This window comes from Elgaria multicarinata, chromosome 2 (assembly GCF_023053635.1).
Source record: "Elgaria multicarinata webbii isolate HBS135686 ecotype San Diego chromosome 2, rElgMul1.1.pri, whole genome shotgun sequence".
NCBI lineage: Eukaryota > Metazoa > Chordata > Lepidosauria > Squamata > Anguidae > Elgaria > Elgaria multicarinata.
The window spans coordinates 19,199,419-19,213,646 of record NC_086172.1 but is presented as its reverse complement, the minus strand read 5'-3'; the positions used below and the strand labels follow the sequence as shown (position 1 = coordinate 19,213,646).

Below are 14,228 nucleotides of genomic sequence, written 5' to 3'. Positions count from 1 at the left end.
TTGTGCATTCAGCCATGTTTGTGGTCCTGAATTAGGGGCTGCCACATCTTTTTTTTCTGACTGGCTCCTCATCTCTAACTCCTATATGTCAGGCAGCTAGAGCATGGGGCAGATGAGCAAGAATTTTGTTCTCGTTCATTATTTTTAATCAGAATTTACCAAAATGGTTCATATTCAAGATGGAAAGAATTTGAGATTTTTTAAAAAATATATATGAATGTGAGATTAAGTGAAACTGACCGATTTGCCCATTCTTCACAGAACTTCAGTGCCCTTGCGCTCCCAAATAAAGCAACCTTCCATAATAAAACATAAAGAAAAGGAAGGCACACAAAAACTGTTGCTGACATCCTAACTGCAAACCCACACAAATATGGCTCATGTCAGGATCCTTCAGTGTGTTTTGGTCTTCCCACCAGCATGGCGGCTTGTGCCATTTCTTCATTCCTATGCAAGTGGATCCAGATTCACAGCAAGGCCGCAAGGAGAGCCAGATGATAGCGCAGATGGCAGATGACAAATCTGGCAAGGTTTGACGAGTGGAAATTGCTTGCTCTAATTGCTTGTCAAGTCCAGTACCTATGTTAGAGTTAAGGACTTAAGCTCAAGGCGAAACAACACGGGAACAAAACCAGGAAAAGGCTCGTAGAGGCTGAGAAGGAGGGAGGAGAAAGATGGTTTCAGAAAAGCCTAAAGAGGTTGTAACTACTTACGCACATGATGTAGACCCTCCGGCATGTTTTCACAGTAATGCAGTATTTAAACATAGCAGCACATTTACAGAGGGGCAATAATGCAGAGAAGGATTCGGTGACCATGAAAGAAACCCATTATATAGACCCAGGTAGTTAATGTTTTGCTGTCAGTACGCTAGATTACATGCTACATAGCATGAGCAATGCCCCGAAAACAGGGCCAACTCAAGACTTCCTGACTGTTAGAGCAGTACGACAATGGAATCAGTTACCTAGGGAGGTTGTGGGCTCTCCCACACTAGAGGCCTTCAAGAGGCAGCTGGACAACCATCTGTCAGGGATGCTTTAGGGTGGATTCCTGCATTGAGCAGGGGGTTGGACTCGATGGCCTTGTAGGCCCCTTCCAACTCTGCTATTCTATGATTCTATGATTGTAAGACAATTTTGCTGCCTGAAGCAGTGGACAAGATGACGCCCCTTCCAGTCCATACACTATAGGGGACTGGATGGGCAATTGAATTTTTCTTTGATCCTGTCAATGTGACATCCTTCACTGCACCTGAAGGCAGCAGGCTAGTTTAAGGGGTGCAGGGCAGAGTATATTGCCCACAGCTCTCTCATCCAACACATTGCTGTCACCTCCCAGACTCTGCTGCCTTAGGCAACTGCCTCATTCTGCCTAACGGTAGGGCCAGCCCTGCCTGAAACTAGTATTCAATCAATGGTATTGAAAATATCTCTGAAATATTCATTCTTTACTTAAGTTCCAAGAGTCTCCAGTAATACATGTATTTCTTGTAATGCAGAAGTTGCAAACCTGCTACCTCATCCTGGCAGAAGGCTGTGAGATGGTCAAGTGAGCATGACACCCTGTAGCAAACCTATTTTACCCACATTTTGCAAAATGACAAATATGCCATTTTAAAATTTATTTTACACAGCAGTCACTTAGCTCTGATTCATTGGTTAAATGTGGCCATTGTTACAGATCTCCCTTTAATTAGGGTGACCAACTGTCAGGATTTCCCCGGATTTGTCCTGGTTTTTGTTCTTTCCATGGTGTCAGGGGGGATTTTCTATCATTTTCAATAATGTCCTGGAATGACACACCTTCCCCTTTAAGGCTGCCATTAGCATGGCAGGAGGGAATGACATGCTTTCTTGAGGCACATCATTCCCCCACCCTGAGCTCTAATTGAGGTCTTAAAGGGGAAAGTGGGTCATTCGTGGACATTATAGAAAAGGCCCCAATTGGAGTGGATGGTGGTGGTGCAGAATGAAATCCTTTCCCCTCCTCCACTCCAATCGGGTTCTTTAAGGTGGCGGGGGAATAACGTACTTTCTGCAGGACTCAGAAAGCTGCTTCCCCCCACACACACACTAGGTGTCCTCTTTTTTGGTTTCCCAAATATGGTCACCCTAGTACTATGACTGTTGTGGTTGCTTATTATGTTATAAAAAATAAAGAAATGGTTTTATATAAGTGTAAGTTCCTTTTTTAGTATTTAGTATATTATTATAGTAGTTGTGTGCCTTTGCTACTCATTGGTTGCTATCATTTACTTTTTGTGAACCGCCCAGAGAGCTTCAGCTGTTGGGCAGTATAAAAATGTAATAAATAAATAAATGTGACCGAGGCCACACCCCGTTGGGCGCTGGACATGTTGAGTTGGCACCGCCTTGGGGGTGGGCATGTTGGGGTGGCCACGCCTCCTGAGGGCGGCCATTTTGTCCTCCTTTTTGGTTTCCAAAATATGGTCACCCTACCTTTAATGATGGGATTCTTCTCTTCTGGAGAAGGTGATCTGCAGAGTAACAGGTGAACTGATGGATTAGCATGCAGCAGCAGCATCTTTTGTCATAAGGGAAGCTGCCATGATCATGCAAGTTGCTGCCATGGTCTGGGGTCAATTTCTAAGTGGCTTGTATCAATACTCACAGTAGACCATTTGCAGTGAATGCCAGTTGTTGGGGAAGTGGTGGTGTGCTATTATGTTCATGTCCTTGTAGGCTTTTTATAGGCATCAGTGGGCCACTGTGGGAACAAAATCCTGGATGAAATAGGCCTTTGGTTTGATCCAGCAGAGCTTGGCTTAGCTTTCCTGGAACTGTTAAGCAGACTCTGGATGGGTTTTTTTTGTTCCTGGGCTCTTCCAAGTCATTATCTGAAAGTGGCAATGAGTATTGTAGCAGGCAGGGAAAGACAAAGCTAAGCCACCAGTCTCAGGACTTCCTCTGCCTGGGAGATGACTGGCTAGTGGCTACTATTCACGACAAATGTTCCCAGGTGCTTAATGGCCAGCTCAGTTTTGGCTCCTGACTGCCCTGAGGATAATTTCCTTGTTTTCAAGTTGTTCAGCCTCAAGTAACTCCTTCACAGTTAAAGTGGTTGCTTCAAGATTAGTGAAGTTGGAGACAGGCCCTTTGCATATTTTTTTAAAAGCCATTTCTGAGGCTTTAGAATTCTAACTTCAAATGTTTCCACCAAGAAAACGGGTGTGCTTTTTACACATTCTTTCAAGACTACCGAGCAGTGTGGTTTTTACTTGTAAAAGCCAAATGGTTTATGTTAATAAAGCCCCATAAGAAAAAGGGTCCGAAGATATTACAGCTGGGTTCGGATGAGGCCTCTGTGTGGTATGTTTGATGCAGGAAAGTGAATTTTCAGTTCTCTTTTCATAAATGGACTTCTGAAATCAATGGGGCTGATCTTGGGAGCAAAGCCTTGTGTATATACTGCCTGATTGGCAAATCGATTGGCACATGAAAGTCGTGCTGTAGTCAGGGAAGGCCTCATGGAGAGAAACACAAATTATCATCATTTCTGGAGCCTAGTTCAGTAGGATTTCTTTTTTTCTTTTCTGTTGTGAAAAGACTCTCTCACACACATATTAACGCCTATAGAACAATGCCAGTGCTTTTTAAAAGAAAGTTGCAGTTTGCTGTGCTGAGGAGAGCCAAACGAAGTATGTGGTGCTGCTGAGTAAAGCTTTTAAAAACCAATCTGGGCTTGAGCAAAATGTGTTCCTGAAAAACTGTTAGCAATTATTTAATTTTCAAATATAACCATTTACAGGAAAACTGCACATTAACTACATTTCTGTAAGCATTTGCAGAGTGTAGATAATGAAGTCCATGTTATTTTGGACTTCAACTCCCTTCAACCCAAAGCAGTGTGGCCAATGGTCAGGAATGCTGGGAGCTGTAGTCTACACATCCGAATGGCACCTGACCTCTCAGGTATATATGGCGAACCTGGTGAAATTCCCTCTTCATCACAACAGTTAAAGCTGCAGGAGCTATACTAGATTGACCAGATTTAAAAGAGGTCAGGGCACCTGCAGCTTTAACTGTTGTGATGAAGAGGGAATTTCCCCAGGTTCCCCATATATTCAAATGACACCTGCTGAAATTTCCTTTTCAATACAACTGTTAAAGGTACAGGAGCCCGGTCCTCCTTTTCATAGGGTCACCCTAGCAGCATGGGAAGCCTTGGGGAGGATGCAAAGTGCAGTTATAGCTTCCACAGCACCATAAATCTAGTTCATAGCGTGGATAGAATAAGCAGAGGCAACACACCTCCTTGGCTTCTGCAAAGAATTGCAAGTTGAAACCCTGCCTGCCCCAATACGGAGAAGAACTGTTTCATGCCTGCCTGAGGTAAGCAGAGCTTTTATTTCAGGCCTCAAGGATTTAGAAGTTATTTCATTCTGAGTGCACGTTTTGGTGACATATCTTTGCGTGTTTAGGCTCGGACTGTGCCCGAATCTGTCATTTCGCTTTTGAATAATTAGACATATTTTGGAGTAGACGTATTTTGGGGAATTAGCTGTCAGCAATAGCATCAGCGCCCCTTGCTTGTTATGCATCAGGGCAGTTCCCAACCATAAAGCACATTGCTGTTTCTTACATATGGGTGTGCATTACTCTTAGGGTGACCATATTTGGGAAACCAAAAAAGAGGACCCCTAGTGTGTGTGTGGGGAAGCAGCTTTCTGAGTCCTGCAGAAAGTACGTTATTCCCCCACCACCTTAAAGAACCCGATTGGAGTGGAGGAGGGGAAAGGATTTCATTCTGCACCACCACCATCCACTCCAATGGGGGCCTTTTCTATAATGTCCACGAATGACCCACTTTCCTCTTTAAGACCTCAATTGGAGCTCGGGGTGGGAGAATGATGTGCCTCAAGAAAGCATGTCATTCCCTCCTGCCATGCTAATGGCAGCCTTAAAGGGGAAGGTGTGTCATTCCAGGACATTATTGAAAATGATAGAAAATCCCCCCTGACACCATGGAAAGAACAAAAACCAGGACAAATCCGGGGAAATCCTGACAGTTGGTCACCCTAATTACTCTTAACTTCACTGATATGTATACACCGGCTCTGTGCATTAGCAGTAAGACTTTGCAGTCATATAGCCCTTTCCAAATGCTCAAAGCACATTATCTCCAACAATCACTTTCTGTTCCTTACCAGCCTTACCCAATTTGGTATCCTCTAAACATGTTGGACATCAACTCCTGCCATTTCTATGGCCATGCTGGCTGGAAGTTGCAGTCCAACGCTTCTGGAGAGTTCCAGGTTGGAGGAAACTGGCCTAAATACATGGGCAAATGAGGTGGGAGAATGGATTGAACAACTTGCTATAATTCAGCAACAGAGTACCTGCTTTACTTGTAGAAGGTCCTGGGCTTGATCCTTGGCACCTCCACGTAGAGCAAGAAAACCTCTTGCCTAAAACTCTGGAGAATCGCAGCCAGTCAGGGTAGACAATACTGGGCTAGACTCAGTATAATGGTCTGAATCAGTATAAGGCAGCTTCCCATGTTGCTATTACTGTAGCTGATGGCGTTCAATGTTTGAACATTGTCCCACATAATGGAAAAGTGACTGCATGCTTTAAATAATCAGAGGGAGGAAGAGAGAGGTTCTATCTGAGATGCCTTCATCTTCTTCTAGTTTTCTACTTTTAGGGAGATTTCGATTTATTTATTTTTCACAGAGAAGCATTCAAAAATATAACATACATACTCTGGTGGATTTACAGTAAATGGTACAATTAATTTATTTTAACACTTCTAATCTTTACAATTGTACTATAAGGTGGGTCACTAATTATTATGCCCGGAGCACAGATGGTGTGAGAATACCCTAGCTAAGGCTATTGAGTGAGTTCATGGCCGAGATGGAAATTTAAACAGGGGACTCCTTGACTTGCACATTTAGCCACTGCTCCATGTCAGCATGACTGAAACCTCTACCATGTTTATAAAAAAAAATTCTGCTAGATGGAATGCCATTTTTTCTCCCCACCTTCCCAGGAAGATTCTTGGTCTCTTTTCTCATATTTTGAAAGAGTAACAAGATGCTTTCTTGCAGGGCTAAGAATATCTGAATATACTAAGCAAAAATGTTTTCTAAAATCTACAATATCCATCTTGCAGAAAACCTTAATGATTCTGACCTCCAGGAGGGATTCTGACACTATTCTCAATTTAAGCGAGAAACTCCTTTGTAATTATAAATAGGATTTGTGTTTTTCTAGCACTGCAGGGATTATTTTCACATAGTTAGTTATCTCTTCCAAAAAATTTATTTATTTTTAAAGAAACGACTGTCAGTTTTCTCTGTCTGTAGACTCACATATTAATAGAAAACGGCCCTTTTGCTCACTCCAGGAATCAAGATCCCCCACTGGAGAAGTGCTGAATTTTTGCATGCTGGAACATCTTATTCAGGAACATTGTCTCTAAACGGAAAGAGAATTCCTCCCTAATGCTCTGCTCATCTTTTACTCCAGAGCACCATAATGTATGGACATAAAATGTACTTCCTTACTACATTTGTTGCCAGGAATGATTATACAAATGTGCCAATTCTTCATAAGAGTTGCACATACATACCTTTCCTTTATCGGCAGATGTGTGTTTGTTTTAGGACTAGGGAGAAACACTGATTCAACCACAAATGTGTGAAATAGATCCAGTTATTCAAGTAGAAACAGTTTTGTCAAATTGTTCTTCTCCCATTTTTATTTCTCCAACTTGCTTCACTGATTCATCAGTCAGTTTACTTGCAACTAAGTTCCATTGAACACAGTGGGGCTGAATTCGGGCAGGACATGCACAGGCTCACACTGATAATCTCCAATTTCCCTGTCTCTCTGTTGAGGAACCCAGAAGGGCAGGATCCCTTGGTTTACTGAGTGGCGGTCAAAGACTCTCAAGACACAATTTCTCTCGTCTTGGAAAGGTTTTATTACGAGCAGCCTGCAGTGCTGCAAGGTGGCAAACCCTAGAGGATCTGAAGGACTGCCCTCTAGTTGCAGGCGAAGCTAAGATACTTATAGGGTAACATCCTCAGAAGCAGCAACAGAACTTCCTCATATAATAAACCAATCATAATACAGTTTTGCAATACAGTAACAAATGATAGACAAGGCATTTATGCATGTGCAGAGTGCAGATAATTCTAAGACTAGAAAAACAATACGTAGATGGGTATTGCAATCCAGGAACATCTGTTCCTTTGTGGTTACTACTCTTCCTGTCCTCGCCGGGAGGCTCACACTCTGACTAATGTGTGTCAACACTTCTTGTTTGAGCAAGTGTTACTCAAGATATTTTCGGTTACAGTTTGGATCAAATTGCTATAGAGCTTAATTTCTAATAGAAGGGGCCTACATCAAAACAGGGTGGGCACAGATAAAATAGCCCATTCACACATTTCCTCGACACTATCCCCCACCCCCACTCCTCAACAAAGCATGGGGCAGTGTGTCTTTCTCACTGTAAAAGGTTGGAATGACAAACTATGACTTTATATGTTTAATGAACCTGCTTCAATGACTGCCCGATTTTGGATGGGTATATAGCATTGCCCTCTTAAATTAAATAAACTGCTGATCGCTCTGTAATAATACTTCCCCACTGTTGATATTCAACAGATCGCCATTATAATAGTGGCCTTCAGTAAATGGCAAAGGAGGCAGCCATTTTTTTTTATGATGGAAGCCATTTTGAATTTCCCCACAGCACCTCATAACAAGGCTTTCTGAGGAAGACAAAATGGTGACTTCAGTTCTCATCTCTCCAAGGAATTTCACCTCAGCCCTGAAATATAGCTAAAACAAGATGGTTGGTTTTATGATGGGTGAAGTGACTAGTCTTTGTCATGTCTGTACTGGCTGGATTTGCTTTCAAAAATTTACAATCCTTCCTGAAATCAAACCAATCTGGCTTGTATTGTTTCCTGTTTGGGAAAAAAAATCTTTCGGGAAAAAGTAATGTAGCTGTTGATTAAGCATGGGATAGAAATAGCTCTAATCATGTTGCCTCATGTTTTTTTCAAAGATGAAATCTGTGAATGAATCCCTGGAGAGAGGCAGGCAGGGTGTCAGTCATGGTTATGACAGGACATTCATGAAGGCATAGTGCTGAGCTAAGGTGTATATACATAATTATATGTCTTATTCCTTGTAAAGCAGCAATTTAAGCATTTCTCTTTGCTGGCCAGTAATCCAGATTTTTCGAGCTGTCAAGAAGTTCAGATATACACTGAATTTTAAATGGCTAAAATTTAAGATGAAATTTGCAGAGAGAGGTGACCATAGAAGTTCTTTGCCCCTAAGGGTACTACTCAAGCCATAAAATGAGGAACAAAATTCACTTTTTATTTCTGGCTTTTTTCTGTTCTTGTCCTAACTTTTTGAATTAGGTGTAAAATCTTTGTTGCTGTTGGTATTTCCTAATTTTGTGGCATAGGTTTCCCCCCCGCCCACCCTCCCCAAACATTAGATTATAATGCAACCCTAGGGTGACCATATTTGGGAAACCAAAAAAGAGGACACCTAGTGTGTGTGGGGGGGAAGCAGCTTTCTGAGTCCTGCAGAAAGTACGTTATTCCCCCGCCACCTTAAAGAACCCGATTGGAGTGGAGGAGGGGAAAGGATTTCATTCTGCACCACCACCATCCACTCCAATTGGGGCCTTTTCTATAATGTCCACGAATGACCCACTTTCCCCTTTAAGACCTCAATTGGAGCTCGGGGGGGGGGGAATGATGTGCCTCAAGAAAGCATGCCATTCCCTCCTGCCATGCTAATGGCAGCCTTAAAGAGGAAGGTGTGTCATTCCAGGACATTATTGAAAATGATAGAAAATCCCCCCTGACACCATGGAAAGAACAAAAACCAGGACAAATCTGGGGAAATCCTGACAGTTGGTCACCCTATGCAACCCCCTTTTTTCAGTAGTGGGGACTGGGTGTGGTGGAGATATGTTTCTCTCTTCTTAACTCCCTCTGTTCTTCTGATGCCGTCAAGTGAAGGTGTTGAAGTTTGATAATAACTTGCTTGCGATGCAAATTTATGTAGTTCACACGATGTTAATGTAGTTTGAAACAAGCTTCCTTGCCCCTGAAAATGGTTTTCTGCTTGCAAATTAAACCCAGTATTCTGAGTTTATGTGTCTCTTTTGCACCTGTGCGATCTCCTCATGTGTGTCCGAGGACAGGACATGCATCATGTCTCAGCCTACCAGCATGACTCCTGAGATGCCCAAAACATGCACAGTCAGTTATTGGGATCAGGCAAGCCAAAATTGGAGAAGCAACCCAGTGCCATTAGGTGACTTCTCTTGAGTAATGACCTCCATATGTAGGAGGTCATTACTCAAGAGAAGTAATGACTTTCCCGCCTTTTTTTCTTTTCTTATTAGATGTGATGTCTGTATATAGGCTATGTAAATTCATGAAATAATAACAAAATATTTTTTTAAAAAATGGGAGAACCAAGGATGCATGCGTTCGCTGGGATTCTTCAAGTTGGGTTTCGGTTTTGTTTGTTGATATTCACAATAAAAAAACAAAAATAAAAACATTCCACTTCAAAGCTCAGTTTGTCTCACTGCCGTTCTAGGTTTGTGACATGTTTTTCTTTCTGTTTGAATAGGAAAAGTGTGTATTTCCAATGGAAAAAAATGCACATGCCTTTGCACATTTTTTCAAACAAGTGCACTTTTCCCCCATTGATGAAAGTGTGATTTATTTATTCTTAGAAAAATGCACAATTTAAAGTATGCGGTTGTTGTTTTTTACTATATATATATATAATGTGATAGCAAGTATTTTTGGGGGGGAGGGGGGATGGATTCCCAAAAAAATGTGCTCCTGTTTTTGTTCAGGATTGTGAATATGGCAAATTTGAATGATTTGCAAACTGAAATGATTTTTTTGTACATTCCTAACCATAAGTTTGGGAGGCAACGCTGCTGCCAAAGCTGCAGGCAGAATTGCTTCTGCTACCATCCCCTGCTCTCTGCATTAAAATTCCCAAGCAGCAATGCAAGAACATGCACAAATAGTTATGCAGAAATCGTTCTTTATTTGTTGTTCTGAGCATTCACAGATGATGCTTGCAATTGGCAGGTAGAATTCTAATTAACATGAATGTTTGCAAAAGATAATTGGACCGTTGAGTGTTCTGTTGCCCTGCATAACTACTGAGGATTTTTGTTTTGAACAAGGGCTAAGCTTACCGTGAAGCATGGCAAAAGGAGACTCTGACGGTAGCAGGTTTCAGAGGTGTGCCCATTTTCCTTCCCCAGACTGCCTTTCTGCCAGGAAAAAAAAGAGCAGGGAAGGAGTGCAGCTTTGATTGTTTTCATCAGGTGCAGAAATATTAAAGGACAAGAATAATTTCTAAGCTTCTTTCACCTGTCATTCTGCAAGTATTCATGATGCTGTCATCCAGATGTTCTTTGACCAGGCCCCACCTCCCTCTGTCAAGAATAAAAAGTCTTCCCTTCTTTTTTGGGAGTGGCCATTCTGCCACGCCTGGCCTGGCCTAGCCTGGGCATGGGGAGGCGTTTTTGGGTGGGGGAGAGCTGAGACGTGCCCGCTTGGTATTGGTCGGGTGCTGGCATGGCGCCACATGGGGGGAGGGGATGGTGAGTCCATAAAAAGGTGACTCTCCCTCCCTGCCCTCTCTTTGCTGCGCGGCTCCCTCCCTCCTTCCCTCCCTGTAGGCAGCGTGGGCTTGCTGGTTGCCGTTCGGAGCCGAGTAGGAATTTTGTACTCCTGTGCTAAATTGTACAGGAGTTTTTTTCGCCGACTCCACACTATGAGACAGCTTTAGGTTAAACTGTTAATTTAATTTGGTCACATTTGCTATTTGGCGCTAGGTACGGGCATCCAGAGTGGGTGTGGGAATGGTGAGCATTCACATGGCACTGTTCACGGTGACTGGTAAGATCTGAGGCTCCCAGCTTTGAGCCCCGCGGCCTGCCTAGGAGATAAGGCTTACCTTTGGGGCAACCCTACTCACCCACTCTGAGCCAGGTGGCCGGAGCTAGGGCATGACAAAGGAAGGTCCCCCTACCCCACAAGGGGCAGGCCCAGGGGAAGGCGAAAGGTGTAGCGCCTCCCCTAGGGCCATGAATGGCTTGGCCAAATTCAGGGGCCTGGCAACAGGCCATATTGGACACCCAGTAGGATTTCACCCCCTTTGCAGATCATTTAATAAATATGGCACCACAATACATTCTGACCACCCTGTCTTATTGTACGTAGTGCTAAGATCTACTCAGGCATTTTGCCTATAGTTTCTAAGAGTAGATTCAAATGAACATTTCAGACATGCAATATGTTTTCCACATGCAAACATATTGCATGGTTCCTTGGATTTCTGAGTGGCATGTTAAGAGTGGATTTTTTTGGTACTTGTTTAAAAACACCCTAAACAACTCAGGACTTGGATACTTAAGAGATCACCTGACCCTCTGCCAGCCCGCTCAGATGCCGTGTTCATCGGGAGATATGCTTCTCGTGGTGCCCAAGTTTTGGGTGGTTCAGTCCATCATAACTGCCTACTTCAGTGCCTACTCCAAGGGAAGCTCGGAGGATGGCAACAAGGGAGAGGGCCTTTTCAGTGGTGGCCCCCCGACTGTGGAATGATCTCCCCGATGAGGCTCGCCTGGCGCCAACATTGTTATGTTTTCGGCGCCAGGTCAAGACTTTTCTCTTCTCCCAGGCATTTTTAACAGCATTTTAACAGCATTTAACAACGTTAAGTTTGTTTTTAATGGACCCCACAATTGTTGTTTTTAAATGGATACTGTTGTTTTTATACTGTTTTTATGTGTGTGTGTGTTTTTAAATTGTATACTTTTAATGTTTACTATTTTAAAATGTTGTAAACCGCCCAGAGAGCTTCGGCTGTGGGGCGGTATATAAATGTAATTAAATAAATAAATAAATAAATAACTAAGACTGGGGCCATTCTCTGGACTCCCTAGCACTACAAATTAGGTAGACACCAACCCTTCTGGGGTTTTAGTGGCTAAAAGCATTCCTTTTCCAAGAGACATTCGCAACACACATTCCCAGCAGACAGATTCATTAATATTGTTAAATAAGTGAATAAAAATTTCCTAATGGTTACATCACTGCACACTAGTAAGCTACTGATGATATACATTCTCTCTGGTGAGGGCCACCACGCATATCAGCTGCTAAGAGGTCATACATGTCCCTAGGTTTCCACTGCCTGCTGTAATAATAATAATAATAATAATAATAATAATAATAATAATAATAATAATAAATAATAATAATAATAATAGATTTATTTGTTACCCGCCTCCCCCTCTGGATCGAGGCGGGGTACAACACGAATTCAAACATCATATAACTAATTAAAACATTTAAAACTAATACGCTATTAAAAGCAGCACATTATTAAAAGGCAAATTTAACATTCAACTGGGTAGGCCTGCCAGAAGAGATCAGTCTTTATGGCTTTCTTAAATTCTGGAAGACTGTTAAGTTGACGAATCTCTCCCGGCAAGCCATTCCACAAACTGGGAGCAGCAGAAGAAAAGGTCCTCTGAGTAATAGTTGTCAGACTTGTTTTTGTTTGCTGGAGTAAATTCTTCCCAGAGAAGATTCTTCCAGTCCTACATCACTTCTGAAGTCCCATTATGGATACTAGTTTCAATACAGGGTAGCATGCATGGAGTTCACAGAGCACAGTTAGACTTTTCTCATATTTGTTGAGAATCTCACCTCTTCCAACCCATGTACTCCAGTGTTGCAAATTTTGTGGATGTTTCAAAAGTATCTTCTGATAGGTCGGGCTGAGTGGCCAATAACCCAGAAGAGTGAGAAAGGCATTGTGGGGGTTATTTATTTTTTCTTATGTAGGGTGACCATATGAAAAGGAGGACAGGGCTCCTGTATCTTTAACAGTTGTATTGAAAAGGGAATTTCAGCAGGCGTCATTTGTATATGTGGAGAACCTGGTGAAATCCCCTCTTCATAACAACATTTAAAGCTGCAAGTGCCCTGCCCTCTTTTAAATCTGGTCACTCTAGTATAGCTCCTGCACTTTAACTGTTGTGACGAAGAGGGAATTTCACCAGGTTCTCCAAATATACAAATGACACCTGCTGAAATTCCCTTTTCTATGCAACTGTTAAAGATACAGGAGCCCTGTCCTCCTTTTCATTGGGTCACCCTATCTTATGCTCCAATTGCTGAATAATGAAATTGCTGGATATTTGTGTCTGTTGCCATTTTGATTTAGGCATAAAAGGTATGCTCTGCTGGAGTCAAGTTATATTATGTACACAATCTTTGCTCTCACACTTTTGCTTCTGTGTTATATTTGCCTTGGGTCTAATTCGTGATTCCCTCTTTCCCATCTTTTGTGTTCTTGCAGTTTGTGCTGGCACTGAGAACAAGCTCAGCTCTCTGTCTGATCTTGAGCAACAGTATCGTGCGATGCGCAAGTACTATGAAAACTGTGAAGTGGTAATGGGAAACCTAGAAATCACCAGCATTGAACATAGCCGAGATCTCTCCTTTTTACGGGTAAGTGTCATCTCTGTTCCTTTAAAACACATGTGAGCAGACATTTGGTATTGCACTGACACTTCCAGCTGTGTAGAGACGATAGCTTTCCTGAGCTTTGTAGGTGGTGCTGTAGAGCTATATTGCTAGTGGCATGCCTGTTTATTTTTTTGCTCTCTCTCTCTCTCTCTCTCTCTCTCTCTGTTTGACTTTACAAGTTTTCAGTAGTGCTCTAAGTTGTACTCTGGAAGGGAGGCAATAGATTCTTGAAATAGATGTTCGTCCATTTGGTGTAACTGTCGCCCATGGGTGTTGGGATAGATTTGTGATAAGTAACATGCACAGTACCTCCTGTTGATTACCAGAGCAGTGGTTTGAAAGTTCTTATTTTTGTAAATGGTTAATAGATGAAAGGATATGTGTGTACCATGGAAGCATCTAGGCGTTTATGAAATTTGCCTTTTGAAACTAGCTAGCAAGGGTAATCGGTTTCATCACTTAGTCAGTTTCAGAATGTCATGAACTGGAATAGGACTAGAGGAGAAAGATGCAATTAGGAGACAGGGTGATTATGCTTTCTCCCCTGACGTGAAGCTTCAGTCCTTTCCTAGTGTCCTGTTATCAATGAAAAAGCTTCTAGTGTTGGATCCAAGCTAGTGCCATGCTATGGTAAAAGCTTTTT

The 14,228-nt window shown here is 42.4% G+C and overlaps 1 protein-coding gene across 1 annotated transcript in view; it reads left to right on the top strand.

Moving 5' to 3' along the window:
• Window positions 1-13,237: 13,237 nt before the first annotated feature.
• Window positions 13,238-14,228, top strand: part of ERBB4 (erb-b2 receptor tyrosine kinase 4) — a 622,759-nt gene continuing 621,768 nt past the window's right edge. Inside the window, exons 1-2 of the mRNA XM_063115870.1 lie at window positions 13,238-13,289; window positions 13,416-13,567. Of these exons, the coding sequence (XP_062971940.1) occupies window positions 13,238-13,289; window positions 13,416-13,567 (204 nt within the window). The remainder of the gene's footprint in view (window positions 13,290-13,415; window positions 13,568-14,228) is intronic.